General features: G+C 45.0%; 4 protein-coding genes across 4 annotated transcripts in view; 2 read left to right on the forward strand and 2 right to left on the reverse strand.

The window, feature by feature from the left end:
- Positions 1 to 1,581, forward strand: part of helt (helt bHLH transcription factor) — a 3,386-nt gene extending 1,805 nt beyond the window's left edge. Inside the window, exon 5 of the mRNA XM_056585411.1 lies at positions 1,522 to 1,581. Coding sequence (XP_056441386.1) covers positions 1,522 to 1,581 — 60 coding nt within the window. The remainder of the gene's footprint in view (positions 1 to 1,521) is intronic.
- Positions 1,582 to 4,021: 2,440 nt separating this feature from the next.
- slc25a4 (solute carrier family 25 member 4) lies at positions 4,022 to 6,489 on the forward strand. The gene is made up of 4 exons (XM_056585895.1): positions 4,022 to 4,248; positions 5,040 to 5,526; positions 5,664 to 5,804; positions 5,935 to 6,489. The coding sequence occupies exons 1-4, from the start codon at positions 4,138 to 4,140 to the stop codon at positions 6,090 to 6,092; spliced, it is 897 nt and encodes a 298-aa protein (XP_056441870.1). The 5' UTR covers positions 4,022 to 4,137; the 3' UTR covers positions 6,093 to 6,489.
- Positions 6,490 to 6,768: 279 nt separating this feature from the next.
- On the reverse strand, positions 6,769 to 11,750 carry cfap97 (cilia and flagella associated protein 97). Its single transcript, XM_056585412.1, has 5 exons — positions 11,349 to 11,750; positions 10,256 to 11,205; positions 9,453 to 9,751; positions 7,368 to 7,566; positions 6,769 to 6,914 (listed from the first exon to the last, which is right to left on the reverse strand). Exons 2-5 carry the CDS (start codon positions 11,166 to 11,168, stop codon positions 6,769 to 6,771), a joined length of 1,557 nt encoding a protein of 518 aa, XP_056441387.1. The 5' UTR covers positions 11,169 to 11,205; positions 11,349 to 11,750.
- Positions 11,751 to 11,840: 90 nt separating this feature from the next.
- ufsp2 (ufm1-specific peptidase 2) lies at positions 11,841 to 17,034 on the reverse strand. The gene is made up of 12 exons (XM_056585875.1): positions 16,926 to 17,034; positions 16,495 to 16,585; positions 15,948 to 16,125; positions 15,796 to 15,859; positions 15,386 to 15,540; positions 14,886 to 15,078; positions 14,569 to 14,715; positions 13,998 to 14,162; positions 13,440 to 13,564; positions 13,212 to 13,288; positions 12,742 to 12,866; positions 11,841 to 12,171 (listed from the first exon to the last, which is right to left on the reverse strand). The coding sequence occupies exons 1-12, from the start codon at positions 16,926 to 16,928 to the stop codon at positions 12,085 to 12,087; spliced, it is 1,410 nt and encodes a 469-aa protein (XP_056441850.1). The 5' UTR covers positions 16,929 to 17,034; the 3' UTR covers positions 11,841 to 12,084.
- Positions 17,035 to 17,082: the final 48 nt, after the last annotated feature.

Consider the following 17,082-nt stretch of genomic DNA (forward strand, 5'->3'; position numbering starts at 1 on the left):
GTCTGTCTGTCTGTCTGTCTGTCTGTCTGTCTGTCTGTCTGTCTGTCTGTCTGTCTGTCTGTCTGTCTGTCTGTCTGTCTGTCTGTCTGTCTGTCTGTCTGTCTGTCTGTCTGCTATCTGTCTGCTGTCTGTCTCTGTGTCTCCATATGTTGTTGTCTGTCTCTCCTTCTGTCTATGTCTGGGGTCACTCTCTCTGTCTATTTGTACCGGTTTCTGTCTCTAGCTGTGTTCAAAATCGTTCCCTATACACTCGTTCCCTATTCCCTATATAGTGTATATGATTTAGTGCACTATATAGGGAATAGGGAACGAGAATTCGGACACTACGCTGAACATTTCTAAACGTCATTTGCGTCAGTAAATGCGCCGGGTATTTGTGTGACGCAGACAGATGCGCCCACATCATGTAAACATACCAGGCACTCACGAGGAAAGCTGGAGGTTGTATTGATGTTGAATGTTAAATATTCTATGTTAAATCCCAAATAAATTGTTGACATTTCTAAACGAAAGCCGGAGACACCATCATTAAATGTATTAGTTTTCGCGGTTATTCAGCTTCTTCTTCTCCTCCGGAAAAACACAGCCGCATTGCATTGTGGTATACGGGAGTAACATAGGGAACATCGTATGTACCCTATTTTAAGTCCACTATATAGTGCCCTATATAGTGGACCACTGAGATTTCGAACACCCTACAAAATGGCGTGCACCCTATTTAGTGCACTACATCCATGATAGGGAACGATTTCGAACACAGCTTCTGTCTGTCTCTGTGTCTCCACCTGTCTGTCTGGCTGGCTGCTATCGGTCTCTGTGTCTTTGTCTGTCTGTTGTCTCTCTCTATGTCTGTCGGTTTTATGCCTCTCTGTTTTCTGTCTGTCTGTTGTCTGTCTCTATGTCTGTCGGTTGTATGCCTCTCTGTTTTCTGTCTATGTGTCTGTTAGTTGTCTCTATGTCTGTCAGTTTTATGCCTCTCTGTTTTCTGTCTATGTGTCTGTTTTGTCTTTTTTTCTGTTTTCTGTCCCTCTGTCTATTTTCTGTGTCTGTCTGTCGGTCTGTTGTCTGTCTCTGTGTCTCTGTCTGTCTGCTCTCTCTCTCTCTGTATTTTCCTCTCCATAAATGTTGCTCTATCTCCCTCTGTCTCTCTATTGTCTCTCTGTCTCATCCCAGTCTGCTGTATATTTAACTTTGATGAAAACAGGTCAACAATGGCAGCAGCACCAAAAGAGAGAGAGCAACAGATGAGAGAGAGAACTCTTCAGTAATCTCTCTCGCCCCTGTGCCAGGCTCTCTCTCTGGGATCATGTGACCGCTGTGCCCCCCAATGCCCAGCATGCATTACAGCCTGCAGGGGCTGAGGTAAGAGGATTGCATTAGCATCGCCGCTAAACAGAAAGCTCAGCAGGTCTATCACTGTTAGCTAACAGCAGCTAGCATACCCCTCTTCTGGCTTTATGAGACGTCTCGGGGGGGCTGTCCTGTGTTGACGCTGTGTGTGTTAAGTGTTTGGCGGTAAAGACGTCTTCTGGGGCCTTCACACGCTACGGGCGGTTCTACTGGTGTGAGGGGCTGGCCTGAAATTTGGGATTCATGCAATCAAAACAAAACAATCAAACACACAAACACACACACATTAAACAATATTTGTGCTTTTTCCACTGCTTTTCGGCTGTCGCAACAAACAAATTTCTCCTGCGGGGGATTAATAAAGTTGTATCTAATCTAATCTAATATTTGAGTGTGATTGTCATAAATGTGTCATGATGTTTAATGGGAACTCATCAAAACCGTTTTATAGTATATAGCATTTACATTTTTATAATAGTTGGCTTGATATTATTTGATTTCCTAGAACCAGAATCAGAGCTGCCAGAGATGTCAACTGACCTGCTGAAGTCAGGCACCCCGGGGGTTCCTGGGGTACGACCCCCACAGTTTGTCTAGGCCCCCAACAAACTGTAGGGATACTAAATACCTCTCTCTCTCTCTCTCTCTCTCTCCCCTCTCTCTCTCTCCTCTCTCTCTCTCTCTCTCTCTCTCTCTCTCTCTCTCTCTCTCTCTCTCTCTCTCTCTCTCTCTCTCTCTCTCTCTCTCTCTCTCTCTCTCTCTCTCTCTCTCTCTCTCTCTCTCTCTCTCTCTTGCATTTCTCGCTCTCTATTTGTGTGTGGGTGTGTCCCCCTTTCTGTTTCCCTCTTTCTGACTCTCTCTCTCTCTCTCTCTCTCTCTCTTTGTGTGTGTGTGTGTGTGTGTGTGTGTGTGTGTGTGTGTGTGTGTGTGTGTGTGTGTGTGTGTGTGTGTGTGTGTGTGTGCGTGTGTGTGTGTGTGTGTGTGTGTGTTGGGGGGGGGGGGGGTCTGTGTGCGTGTGTGTATCTCTCGGTTTCTCTGTCTCTGTCTCTCTCTCTCTTTCTCTCTCTCTCTCTTTCTCACTCTCTCTCACTCTCTCTCTCTCTTATTATTGCGCAAACAGGCAAAGATATTGTATAGCATTCTGTAATATGATTGATGATGAAGATGAGGATGATGATGTTATTTATTACAATTATTTGTATTATTATATGTATAGTTACATGCTTTTTAATTTTTTTCTTTTTTTAACTCAATGTAGCCAGCTATTGGCCATTGATTCAACATTTGGTTAAAAAATAATGTAATATGCTTATATCTCTTCTAGTTTAGGTTAATGCCTACTTTTACGCATTTAATCAGAAAACTGCATCTGCCAAGATTATCCATGAATGAACTTGAAGTAAGCAACACGTTAGAATTTTATATAATGAGGAAGCCAAAACTAGATAACTACTTTTTGTGCGCTCGCTCCATGATATAGGGGAAATCGATGTTCCCCTCCACACGGCGAAACAGCGCCACCAAGTGGTAATTCTGAACGGTGCAGTTTTGGGTTGTTGGGACCCAAAACTGCACCGTTGGGAACCATGACCTTGACCGCATAGGTAACGATATCTCATTTCCCGGATCATTTATTTCTAATTCTTCACAGTTTCAGATTTCCTTGTTTGCCTCTTTCTAAAGCCTTGTATTTGAAGCCTGTCATCCTTTCGTAATGAATAGTTTTGTTATTTTTTATTTGAGTAATATTCATTTTTTGGGGTCGTTTTTATGTCGGCCTATTTGTCACACTTGTTTGTTATTTGATCAAATTGGGCTAAATTCAAACCTTTCACAAGGCAATTCTGCACTATCATTCGAATCGTGGACTATTACATTTTGTAGTATACGACTAAGGCAGACTAAGTTTAGGCTACCAACACACCAAACATTCTCACAGTAATCAGAATACATATCCCAGTGGACCAATCAGCTCTTAGAATTCCTCCTAGTCCCGCGTCTGTGGAGTATCAAATGTTAAAATGACTTGCACGCGGCCCCTCCCCCGTCCGGGTCCTCCAGCGTTGGCCTTTAGGTCCTTGTATACCCAGCGCACACCGTACACCCCCAAAGGGAAAACTTTGGGGGTGAACTAGAGGCCTTGGCTATGGTCCAAATAAAATAACATGAATCAGACACAAACTATAATCAGACTATTATGTGATCAATCAAACCCTTCTGAAATGTTGTTCAGCATTTGGGCGGCCAAATGCTTATTTAAGAATGGGATATAGACCAAACATGTATTTTCCAGCAATTTATTGTAAAGTTCATTCTCATGTTTGTTTCTTATCGAGTGAGTAACTGGCTGGAAACATGATGGGTAAGCCGGTTTTCATCCATTCATCTACACCAAACTCGACAACTTATATACTTTTATGGGAATATAGGTCTCAGGCATTTCGACTTCAATTTATGCTCATGTGTTTATAGTATGATGAATGAAATGCAATCGAGTGTGCCCTTTAAACGTCCTCGGACATTGATAACTCACATGTTACATTAACATAACATGACGCGGGGTCTCGAACTATAACCTCGGATATTTATTCAGCCTCGTTCATCTGTTCGACGAACTGCCAATCCATCATGTTACATTCTCGCGATAGATGACCCCGATATATTAGGGGGCCTGAGGGGTGCCTCTTCCATTTGGGGGTGCGTCAGATTTCCTTGAGGGCCTTGGGAGGTACGCACCATTAACGGTTTCAACGGTTGCTTATCTCTGTACAACGAAGGAAAGGCACCATGTCGGACGCAGTGGTTAGTTTCATGAAGGATTTCCTGGCTGGCGGAGTTGCAGCTGCGATCTCCAAGACGGCTGTGGCTCCAATTGAGCGAGTGAAGCTCCTGCTCCAGGTAAAATGACTAATATAAATCAGACCATAAGGGAACCATGTTCTTGCGTCTTGCTCTTGCGTAAAGTAGGCCTTTGTGCATGGTCCAGTTTGGGTAGAGCGCGTAACAAGCCAGAGGCCTCAAATGTGCAAATATAAATGCAATGTGTAAGAATGTCCGCGACAAAGCCATTAAGAATACAGACGTTAGCTCTTTAAAAAGAGCTTTTATGGACGTTGTGCCCGTTTTTTTCTGGTGAATTCCATGCGTATTGGAAGCCATAGGCTGATTGACTTGAAACATGACTACTTTGAACCTACTATTATATAGTGTGCTACTACACCGCCCTATTGTCTGCAATTTTTTTTATGGATATGTTTGTATATATAATAACCTACCGTTCTGCCAAAACCAAACGTGACCGAATGAATTTTCAGTGAAACCAAATTGCTAAATTTAACCCACGGCAAGACACCTAATAGGCCTACACTGTGCCATTCTCAAATGACTTGAGGAGTGGAAGGAGTGGAACATAAGCCTTTAACTATCTCACAAAATGGCTGGCTGGACTACGGGAAGCAGTAGCCCACACATCAAACACGTGTTCAAACCTTTCAGAAAACAATGTAATGACGTTTAATCATTATTATCTTTCTTTTTCTCACTCGCTCTGTCACTCGCTCTCATTGTACATTAATTTCCATTTAAATACCGTTCTTTGCAGCCATCCTCTGCTCCGTCCCATCCCTTCACCTCATTCCCTTCCAGCTCCCTCATCCCATCACGCCTGTCTGTGTGTCCTCTGTCCGCAGGTCCAGCATGCCAGCAAGCAGATCACGGTGGACATGCAGTACAAGGGCATCATGGACTGCGTGCGGCGCATCCCCAAGGAGCAGGGCTTCGTCTCCTTCTGGAGGGGCAACCTGGCCAATGTCATCCGCTACTTCCCCACCCAGGCCCTCAACTTCGCCTTCAAGGACAAGTACAAGAAGGTCTTCCTGGGCGGCGTGGACCAGAAGACGCAGTTCTGGCGCTACTTCGCCGGCAACCTGGCGTCGGGCGGCGCGGCCGGCGCCACGTCCCTGTGCTTCGTGTACCCGCTGGACTTCGCCAGGACCCGGCTCGCCGCCGACATCGGCAAGAGCGGCGCCGAGCGCGAGTTCTCGGGTCTGGGGAACTGCCTCACTAAGGTGTTCAAGTCGGACGGCCTCAAGGGGCTGTACCTGGGCTTCAACGTGTCCGTGCAGGGCATCATCATCTACAGAGCGGCCTACTTCGGCTGCTTTGACACAGCTAAAGGTGTAGCGTTTCGTCCCTCCGTGTTTTTAAATGAATGTTTGCTCTGTTCATTGATTGCCCGTTATCGTTAACCTGTTGCAACAGTAAGAGGTGGGTCATTTGTGTTTTGGTTTATTCCCCCCTTTCTCCCCTAACAGGTATGCTGCCTGACCCCAAGAACACACCCCTCGTCATCACCTGGATGATCGCCCAGACGGTCACCGCAGCCGCCGGCATCATCTCATACCCCTTCGACACTGTGCGGCGTCGCATGATGATGCAGTCCGGTCGCAAAGGAGGTGAGTTCCCCCGTTTCTCCCGTCAGTAGAACCCGCTAGCCCTCGGTTCAGCTTGGTATGAACCTCGTCCTGTACCGTAGTCCGTCGTTAACCCGACTCTGTGTCCCGTCCCCCCCCCGTCCCCCCGCAGCTGACATCATGTACACGGGAACAATGGACTGCTGGAGGAAGATCATCAAGGACGAGGGCGGCAAGGCCTTCTTCAAGGGGGCGTGGTCCAACGTGATCAGGGGCATGGGCGGGGCCTTCGTGTTGGTGCTGTACGACGAGATCAAGAAGTACACTTAAAGACATTCGACCCCTGCTTATCCTCCCTCCCCCCACACCTCAAGGAATCCCCCCCAACCCACACCTAGTTGAAAATGTCTTAATCCACGTGGTAGTTTGGGAACATCCGAACACCCTATGTCTGGTTCTCCCAACTGGTGAGTGGAGAGAGGTGTATCAGAATTCAGGTAAAACTCTTCGGAAACGTGGACACATCCGTACAACGGTGTGCCAAAGGGAACACGCTTTCAGTCTTACAATGAGATCGAGACCGGCTGCAGTCGCACACTGAGGAGAGTTTGAGATATATCTTGGTACAAAACAATTAGTCCTCATATTTTCACTGTGAAGTTAACATTGTTGCATATCACATCAGCACTCGCAGCATCTTTATCTTTTAATAAAAAATGAATTACTACTTTTTGAGTTGATTTTTACTCATGTGTTGGGCTGTTTTGGAGAGCTTTGGTTATTTTGGGTGGGGGGATAGGAATAAAGTATTTATTCAACCTTATTAGTTGGTTTAGTTTTATGACATTAAGGCCTATTTAAAGTAGTGAAATCAGCTGTTTTTATGTATTAAGTATCACAATCTGGACACATAAGATGATAAATAGAAGCTTTCTTTATTGAACAAGACGAATTGCATCAGCACTAAAAACGTTTTACTCTGAGAAATCAAACAATGGCAGTTGGTTTAGCACCAGTCCGGGCGAGGCGTGCCTTTCTGGGACCTGGGTGCGTGGGTGGAGGTGGGCGTGGTGCTGTTGGTGCTGGTGTGGTGATCTCTCTCTGGTGTTCTGGTACGTCTGTGACCGGCACTGGCGGTGCAGAGACCCTTCGCTGGAGGGAAACATCCATGAATCAGATGGTAGCATCACATTGTACAGTACATGAATGCCTGAGTAGGAAATACATTACAACAAGCTTAGGAATCGTGTATAAGCTAAGATTCTGTGGGGCAGAAGATAAAAAGAAAGAAGAATAAAATGAGATTTCACGTATCATTTTCAACTATTTTTTTCTCTCTTTCCCAACCTTAAAAAATAAATTACCTTTATGCATATTTTCTAAACGAATGCCTATAATATTATGGTAATAATAATAGTAATATCTATTATTATTACATAGATTGATCTTCTGAATGTATTTCAGTGTGTGAATAATTTCATTAGCAGGTACGGAACGATCCGCCATATTGGCCTGCTACTCCTGTGGAGCATTTGATACAGTCAAGCCTATGAAGACATCCCGTCCACTACCTGAAGAGATGCATCCTAGTTCGTGGGGACCCACCTGTCACCACTCTGCTGGGGGGCCGGGCGGTGCGGAGGGAGGGACCGAGGAGCGGGGTGGAGGATGTGAAGGAGAACATGGCGGAGCTGGAGGAGCGGGAGGGTCCCAGGTAGGAGGCCTGTCTCTGGTGGTCTGCCAGCTGGTCTGTGCGCCGGAGTCCCGGCGTGGCCTTCACCCCCTCCAGGCGCTTCAGGAAGGCCTGTGAGGGAGGACCGGGTCAACGGACGGCAAAAATAAAAGCGCTTGGACATTCTTTGTTTTGTTGCAAATTAGAAGGCTTTTTCCACTTTTGGATCAAGCTAATATTTGATATCGATAGTCACTATGCTGCCTTGTTTGTGTCAGGGATTCTGAATGAAAAGAAGTACCCCCACAAACACCCACACACCCACAAACACACACAAAACCCAACATAACATGCCAAAGCTGTGCAATCGGAAATACAGACTAAAGCCAAAAATGATTTTTGTACCATATCCTGTTTACATTAATTGCCTCCTCCATTACATATCTTATGAACACGCTGACTTTTATATTGAAATGTTTTACTCCAAATATGTCATGCCTGAGGTCAACATAGTTCCATTAAGAGATCCAACACAGTCTTTCGTCTTAGAAGATAAATCCACAGCCAACCAGCCAACTGATGTGGGTGTACAGACGACGTATCCGCCTGGCTCGACTTAACGAAGGCTAGCTGTATTCTGTTACCTCACTCTAAGAATAGAGAGAGCGACAGAGAGAGAGAGACAGTAAGAGAGAAAAGAGAGAGACAGAGAGCGGGAAAGAGCCAGAGAGAGGGAGAGTGACAGAGAGAGAGAGCCAAAACGAGCGAGAGAGAGAGAGAGAGAGAGAGACAGACAGAGAGAGGGAGAGCCAGAGCGAGTGATAGAGAGAGAGAGCGAGAGCGCAAGCGTGAGAGAGACAGAGACAGAGACAGAGAGAGAAGACAGAATAAGAACTCGATGTTCTGGAGACCAAACCTGCCCACCTAACCAACAAATAGACCATAAAGCTGTCACCTTCATAAAAAAACATAATGCATTTACTTGGAAGGTTGCAGGACGTTGTCCTATTTTAATTAAATTAAATTAATAATTAGGAAATAAACTGAGAACTGTGCTGACTGTTCCTCACCTCTGAATCACACTAAATCTTTAAGCACACCTCTTTAGTGTAGCTGTTTTCTAATTGAACACCTCAATCGATCAGAGATTGGTCGTGTCTCTGAACCCCATGCCTTCTCCACATGGGGGCGTTCAGGGTCTCACTGTCTGAGGGGAGGTAGAGCTGGGGGTGAGGGGGGGGGTCCTGGGCCATGTTGAACTCTGTTCTAATGTCACTCTTTGGGCTGGAGGGCCACCTGCTGATTTCCGTCCCCCACCCCCCACACAGGCTCTGCTTTCACTCTCTCTCCCTCTACAGGGAGAGAGAGCCCATGTGCTCGCCCAGGGGGGAACACCGGTCTCTCGATACACTACCCGAGTATACATTGGGAACACAAACATCGTCATCCGCACAACAAAACATGAATGTTCTTATCATAGCATAGGTTTTCCCAGGGCTCCTAAGACACAGAGACACAATTATATCGAGATCACTGTACCATTATGGCTCCTTCTAATGGCTGCTAGAGGTGAATAAGACCCCAACATGGCTACTTCTAATGGCCGCCTACAAGTGAATAAGGCCCCATCATGGCTCCTTCTACAAGAGAATAAGGCCCCATCATGGCTCCTTCTACAAGTGAATAAGGCCCCATCATGGCTCCTTCTACAAGTGAATAAGGCCCCATCATGGCTCCCTCTACAATTGAATAAGGCCCCATCATGGCTCCTTCTACAGGTGAATAAGGCCCCATCATGGCTCCTTCTACAGGTGAATAAGGCCCCATCATGGCTCCTTCTACAGGTGAATAAGGCCCCATCATGGCTCCTTCTACAGGTGAATAAGGCCCCATCATGGCTCCTTCTACAGGTGAATAAGGCCCCATCATGGCTCCTTTTACAGGTGAATAAGGCCCCATCATGGCTCCTTCTACAGGTGAATGAGGCCCCATCATGGCGCTGATTCAGGCTCACTCACCAGGTTCTCCCTCTCGATGCGCAGCTGCTGCCGCTGGCGGTTCAGGGTGGTGTGGTAGACGCGGGCGGGATGTACGGGGTTGCTGGTCTGAGTCCTCCCCGACGCGGTGCTGCTGTTTGGCCGGGGCGACGGGCGGGACAGCTCATGCAGCAAGCGCTGGTTCTCCCGGTCGATGCGGCGCACCTCGTCGTTGGTGAAGGAGAAGTTCTTCCTGCTGCCGGGCCTCCCGGGCTGCTGCTGCTGCTGCTGGTGATGGAGGAGCAGTTCCACCACCAGCTTGCTGTCTAAACCCAGAGAGGCTGAGGGATGGAGAACGGCAATGGTGAATCATTCTGCAGCGTATTCAATAGTGGAATCTAGCGGAACCTATTTGGAGAAATGTAATATAGTGTTTAAATATGAATTGGGGGCAGGGAGGTCTGCAACCTCACAGCCAGAGACCACTAAATCCTACACACTGCACCTTTAAGCAGTAACAATAATTAAACTGTCAATGTTGACGACAATGAAAGAAAGTTAACACGACTGTCGGCTGATTTAATCTGATATAAAAAATATATTTCTGTACATCAAATGTGTATGTCTTTTTTCTTTTACATTGCACCAAAAAATAAAACATGATCCATACTTTTTTTTTAACATAAGACTAGTTTTCGTGACCAAGACATAATTTGGGATGGTGCCAATTGACAACATCTGTGCAAAGCAAATCAATCTAAAAACCTCAACCTCATTATGGTTACTCAATTCCTTCTGCATCCAAGCAGATAACAAGCAGCAACTACAAAACTGTCTTGACTCACGTTCATCCAAATTGGATCCAAAGCCTTGATCTTCCTGTGGTGCGTCACTGCTGGCAACACTAGTGGGGCCCCTGATTCTCTGTTCTTCCTCCAAGGTCACTTTCCCGACCCGAGCAGCGAGGTCGAACCCGGGGATCGGGCTAACCAGGCCAGGGGTTGACAGGGGCGTCACGTCCGTTGCAGTGTCTTCAGACTCCCTCAAAGGAGTCGGGGGTCGATCGACACCTCTTGACGATGATGAGCCCAGACCACCAGGCTCGCCCCCCTTGCCCAGGGAGGAGGAGGGGGGTATTAATGCCCTGGACCTGTCCATGGTGGAAGAGGAGGGCTCCAGAGAGGAGCTCGCATCACTACTATCGCTCGAAGACGTATAAGTATCGGTGTCCGTGTCCGTGGAAGAGGGAGATGCGCTGCGAGTTGTACGCTTTCTCACCAGCTTCTTCGGAGAGGTTAGGTTCGCGCCGGATGATTTGCGGGAGAGTCGCGTCTGCGTTTCTTCATCTTCGCTCTCGTCTTGGCTTTGGTAGTAGCCGTCTTCGCCATCGCTCTGCTTCTCGTCTGATGACAGTGCGTAGGGGGCTGCTTCTGCGTTGCTCTCTGGTCTCATAGTATTAGCTCCATCACCGACCGCGTTATCTGACGTGTAGCCTATAGATGAACTTGACGCCCGGCTTATTTTCTCCAACTCTGCTCGGGGTCCGCGGTCGACTACTTGAATCCCACCCGGGGTGGGCCTACAACGGTCCACACGTCCCTCCTGTCTGGCATCCTGAGGCTGAGAACTCTTGTTTTCAGAAAGGACAGTGGTGACAGTCTCCTTCTCCGTCTTAGTCCCATGCTTACTGGGGTACTCGGATTCACTATCGAAGAAGGAGTGATCCACTTCACCATCTAGGTCCCTGGGGGTAAACATGACCGGCTAATGGCCCAGCTCTTCACCCGAGAAAAACCTACGGTAAATCAGTAGACACAACATGCTATTAGACCGATGTCTGGCCCTAATCTGCTGTTTACGTATAAAGTTAAGCTGTGTGTTGACTGCCCCGTTATACGCTAGCCGTTAGCACAACAGTGTCTGTGATACAACGCTCACCTTGCTCTCTGGTCCACATCACGGAAAACGCCTCATGTTGCAGAAGTATTGACTTTAAGTTTAGTCGCTATGTTGACAAGACGAAAAACGAAATGAAAACGGTCTTATTTGCCTGACGTGTTGAGCTTGTTTATCTGGTCGTCGTTAGCTAGTAACAGATGGGCGACGTTTGACAAGAAGCTGTGTGGTTACTAGGCGACGTCACTTCCTGACAACGCCAGAGGCGGCAATCGAAAATATATATTTTTGACATATAATGAAATATAGGCAAACACATAATTGTTTTAATATGTAAATTATTATATAGTATAAGATTATTAGTTAATTCAATTATTTATATTGTTGATAGTTTACAATAATTGTATTAACTAAATCCAAAACGAATTCAAATAGTCGAAGACATATTCATTAATTTTTCCTACATCTATGAAGAAATTAAATATTTTATGTTATATTCCTCTAGCATGCCAGCAATAATAGTAGATGACTACACAATTTTATATTTTATTGATCTCAATTTCGCTTTTTGAATCATGTTAATGGACATTTTAGAATCATTTAACAAAGCATTTTCAAAACAGATGAGCCATCTTCGCATTAATCTTTACAGATTAAAAAAATAAAAAATCATTATAAACACTACACTATTGATGGAAACATCATAGCTATAGTGCCAAGCTGTGTATTTGTTATTATTCTCATTCTGTATGTACATATTACAAATGCCAAAGCCCAATCAGAAGATCCGGGGCCTCTGGGGGAGACAGAGGTTGTAGTAGGCTGTTTGATCCCAGAAGTCTGGACCCTTCCAGCCACACCAGCCCTGTGGAGAAATCATTGACAAAATAATTAGAACTGCTATTAAGACATTTAGTGTAAACTTTTATCCAATGGGACTGAATTTGAATTATTTTGATACAATATCATTAATGAGGGGTTAGGCCTCTTGCTCAAGGATGCAAACAGGTTGACTTCGGGGACATTGGACACCCTAACCACTTACCATCCTGGCTCTATTATTAAACCCGGTTAAGACTAATGGGTGTACCTGACAGGGATCTTCAGTACCATGTCCATGTAAAGAATCCATCTTCATTTCCTTCTCCATCTAAAGAATCTATATTCACTACCATGTCCATCTAAAGAATGGATGGACATGGACCTTGGGTCCTTGGGTGTTTTGAAAGGCGCCTCTAAATTAAATGTATTATTATTATTATTATTAAAGAATCCCTCTTCAGTTCATTGTCTATCTAAAGAATGTATCGTCAGTATCGTGTCCATCTAAAGAATGGATCTTCAGTTCCTTGTCCACCTAAAGAATCTCTCTTCAGTTCCTAGTCAATCTAAAGAATGGATCTTCAGTACCGTGTAGATAAAGAGTCTCCGGTACCTTATCGCTGATGACCTGCAGGTCCTCTGCGCCTGTGTAATGTGGGTCCAGGATGAGGTAACGGATCTGGCCCGTGGTCTCGCTCCAGGCAACGCCCAGGATGGTATGGGCCAGGACGCCCCCTCCTGGAAGGCACGTTTAAAAGTCCAGTCAACGTCATTATATATATTGGGATGGTGTAAGGGTCCGTGTTTCCAATATGACAGAAACCATAGCTAAAACAGGGATTTAGTAATGATAATAACATTTATAATGATAACAATACATTACATTTTCCATAGAGACTTTCGAGTCAGGGGCATCTGATGCCAGAGAAGGAGAACTTGATTCTCCATTATGAATGTTAATAATATAGGGAATAGTAGTGATAAATAATCAATAGTAGTGAGTACTAATGAATAGTAATGAGTAATATTCAAAAGTAATAAGTTCTAATCAACAGCGATGAGTAAATATCATATTCAACCCACCGATCATCACAGGAGTCCCTTCAGTTAGGAAATGGTTGGCCAGCTCTCGGCCTTTCGACGCCAACTCACACCCCTGACTACAGATTACACACATTGTTTGTGGTGTTGCGTGAATATCGTTTAAAATTAGACATATTACGCATGCAAACGCAAGCACACACAAAGATACACACACACACACACACTTTCATCCACACACACTCAGAATAATGAGCCTCTAGCACACACCTCACAAACATGATCTTGGACGTGATGCCCAGCAGCTGGTCCAGAACCGCTGCCACCTCGATGGAGCCGATCCACTGTCTGGAGCCTACGAAGGACGCCTGCTTGTCTCCCATGTCCACCAACGCCTTAGGGAGAGGCCCTCCACGGTCATGACTTCATCATATGTTCCACCATCATTTCACATCATATCATCTTGGCTAACAAATATTAATATTTTTTTCCTAGAACCTTCAGGTTTTATGTGGAATTTAGAAGACGTATCTGGAAACAAAACTATCCTGCACTCTCAATACAATCCTTTCAGATTCCCGTTTGCTACTTTGAGGTGTTTTATTTTTATAAACTCTGTCTTTCTCCAAATTGTTTATGACAACTCCATTTGAGCTTTAAGGGTTTGATTCTTCCCAGCCTCACCTGTGAGTCACCTTAGATCAATGCATCTAGGGCTAAATTATAATTGAGTCATTTGGATCCATTCATTTATCCGCCCACCTTCCTACCCGCCCACCCATCCCCCGTCTCTCTCTCTCTTTATAGATGTGAGGAGCTGGGCAGCACCTGTTGGATCTCCCTGTGGGAGGGCACGGGCCGCTCGGCGTAGCCCTGCTGCTGGAACCAGGAGCAGACGGTCTGCAGGGAGCGGTAGGCACAGCCCCAGCCGTTGTCCTCCATGCGGTCTTGCATGTAGTGGTGGTAGCTGTAGACCCCCTGGACCAGGTACAGCTGGAGGAGGAGGAACAACTATGAGACTAAGGTCTGCCTGGAGTCGTGGCTGTAGACCGCCTGGACCAGGGACAATACAATACATACAGGAGTCCTGTACTATACTATATGATATCCATCTTGGACATCTTAAATAATTGTATACAATTCAGATGGTTAGCTTTGATAATAGTAATAATAATTGTATATACTATAATATATAATAATTATATAGTACACACTTGTGTGTACTATATTCTATAACACAGGCTGTGTTATAGAATATTCAGCATTATACAACCTACAAATATGATGCACAGAAATCCTTTAGATGTATACATTATGCTTGTATATGATTATAAACATACATAAGGCATTCCTTCTGTGTACCTATATTTCATAGTGAACATTTTATGTGTAGTCTCACCTTGCCGTTGTCCAGGCTGGGGTGTGTGAGGACCTGGTGAGGGTTCCTAAGGTAGCCGTCTTTGTGCACTTGGTCGGGGAAGCGGAAGGCATTGGGTTTCCTGAAGTAGGGTCTGTCCTCTGGCAGGTCGAACCGCCCATGCAGCTCCTGTTGACGTGAGCTCTTTAGTAACCCGTTCAGAATATACTGGGCAGTAGAAACTAATATACCAAAATAACAAAACGACATGCCATGGCAATTACATTTGTTCACTTATTATAATACTGAATGGCATATTGGCTGTCAATAATTCAATGGGAATGTATTGATAAGGGGACCTTGCGATGGCTCTCCAGCTGACTGTCAGGCACTCCTGCTGGGTATACTATGGTCACCAGGCCCCTGGGCTCTGGGAGGAGGAAATGGTAAGGCTCAGGCACCAGAAGAGTAGTTCCCTTCATGTTCTGGAGGGCTGCTTTCTCCATCTCCCTCAGCTGACTCGTCAGCGCATCCAACAGGTGATTACAAGCACTGCAGGAAATCAAATCACAAACAGCGCCAAATCAGAAACTTCACCCGAGTCTATTGCCAAGTAGGTTTTCACATGTGTGTCGTGATGTGTTGGTAAAGAAAGTGCATGCAAGAAAAAAAAAAACCCCAAAAAATACACTATACAGATTGTAAAGTCTAAACCAGCTGTAAAAATGATCATTGCACTAATGTTGCAGCTGCAGCAAAGATACATAGAAACATATTGGAAAGCAAAAGTTGAGCATTCAGTACAGTCGGCATTCCATATGTGTGCATTAAATATGAATGAAGGTACACGCAGACGTACACTCCGATGGGTTGGTGGGCGGTGGAGCGGATGACACAGTCCATGGGGAGCGTGGTGTGGAGGGCATGGCCGCTCTGCAGCATCCTGGTGAGGATGGGGACTGGCAGGGGGCCTGGCCGGGACACCTCCTTCATCAGGCAGAGGTTTATCACACTCTGGAGGAGGAAGGAGGCAAACACAGGCACAAACATGCATACACGCATGAAGGTACATGCATGCATACACACGTTTACGTACATGCATGCAAACACAAATACATGTATGTATGTTCACACAAACACACACACACAAAAATTACACACAGTGAATAAACAAACAAATAATGAAAACATCTATATTGTTATAGGCCTTTACGTCCCTGTAGCACCAAAATCTTTACCAAGATGACACAGAAAGAACACTGCACTCACCTCTGTTACAATCTTCTTCATTTTCTTTTTAGAGGCCTTTTTGCCAGTGTCTTGGTCATCCCCTCTAAAAAAAAACGGGAAAATACATTGTGATGTGTGGAATGTGATGTGTGTGTGTGTGTGTGTAAAATACACATGACCGAAAAGCTTACTTTATCCATCGTTGCAGCTCCTCACAGAGTGTGTTTGATGATACTTCTCCAGGAGGAGAGTATACGTCCTTGTTTGGCCATATAACAACGGAGCTGTCACACACCGTGAAGACCAGTGACTCCGACTTCATTTGGGAACGAAGGGTCTCAAAGGTTTGAGAGATGCTCTTTTTAATGGCTGATGATGAACAAAACAAACAGGTACATGTTAGCCAAGACAAGACACAGCTGGGCACAGTTAAATAAGCTGACTCAAGGTTTCTTTATTAAATGATTTTTGTAAAACAAAAACGACTTAATTCAACGCAGATCTTTTATTATATTCCCAGATATGGAGTAGTATATCTACTAAATGCATCTAAAATAAACTGTTTAGTCCACAAATCCTGTAATAAATTGTCACTTCTCGTAGGATATTTGGAAGTATAACTCGGAATGCTCATGGATCAATAAAACATGTAGGCCTACGTACTGTAGTTATTGTTGTACAACAAACAGTTATCTCTTCTAAAACAAATGATGAAGAAAAAAAAAGCCATGAACCTACCATCTGTGCTCTCAGGGTAACATCTCAATTCGAGTTGACCTTTGACACGCCAGATTATCCCATTCTCTGGTACAGTAGCGTCCGTATAAACCTGTAATAAATCAACATAATCATCATATTAGAATACAGCTGTCATTCTACCTTGGCATTTCTATCCTTAATACATCACACCAGTACCCTTTGACACAGGGACGAGAAAAAACAAACATGACTTAGCATTATATATGCATATAAATCGTATAATGTAACTTTAGATAGTTAGTTATCACAATGATCTTGACTGTTGTGTAAACCAGCTGTCTGTAAGGTAACGTTACTAGCTCCAAGCTGTCTGGACGAATGCTATCATTGTCATGCGTTTTAGTGGAATATTTCAAGATTACCACATGACCAAATCAACACAAATGCATTAATCTTTGAGACAGACTTACCATTGTCAGAATATATACTTGGGAGTGAGTACAGTATTCAAACTATTCTTTGTGATTTACTCAACAGCGGCTCATGTCTGACGCTTCTTCAACGCGTCATCTCTGCGGCTGAAGCTATTGGGTGAAAATGGCCCCGCCTAGTCACGTGGGCATCTCT

Source organism: Gadus chalcogrammus, chromosome 3 (assembly GCF_026213295.1).
Source record: "Gadus chalcogrammus isolate NIFS_2021 chromosome 3, NIFS_Gcha_1.0, whole genome shotgun sequence".
Lineage (NCBI taxonomy): Eukaryota > Metazoa > Chordata > Actinopteri > Gadiformes > Gadidae > Gadus > Gadus chalcogrammus.

Coding starts and splice junctions, on each gene's coding strand:
- ufsp2 (XM_056585875.1), bottom strand. Junction 14,163..14,568: donor CCAGCCTGGACAACGGCAAG/GTGAGACTACAC, acceptor CTCCTCCTCCAG/CTGTACCTGGTCCAGGGGGT. Junction 12,172..12,741: donor TGCAGGTCATCAGCGATAAG/GTACCGGAGACT, acceptor ATTTCTCCACAG/GGCTGGTGTGGCTGGAAGGG.
- cfap97 (XM_056585412.1), bottom strand. CDS start 11,168: ATGTTTACCCCCAGGGACCTAGATGGTGAAGTGGATCACTCCTTCTTC. Junction 9,752..10,255: donor TGGATCCAATTTGGATGAAC/GTGAGTCAAGAC, acceptor TCCATCCCTCAG/CCTCTCTGGGTTTAGACAGC. Junction 7,567..9,452: donor GCATCGAGAGGGAGAACCTG/GTGAGTGAGCCT, acceptor CCTCCCTCACAG/GCCTTCCTGAAGCGCCTGGA.
- slc25a4 (XM_056585895.1), top strand. CDS start 4,138: ATGTCGGACGCAGTGGTTAGTTTCATGAAGGATTTCCTGGCTGGCGGA. Junction 4,249..5,039: donor GAGTGAAGCTCCTGCTCCAG/GTAAAATGACTA, acceptor CTCTGTCCGCAG/GTCCAGCATGCCAGCAAGCA. Junction 5,527..5,663: donor CTGCTTTGACACAGCTAAAG/GTGTAGCGTTTC, acceptor CTCCCCTAACAG/GTATGCTGCCTGACCCCAAG.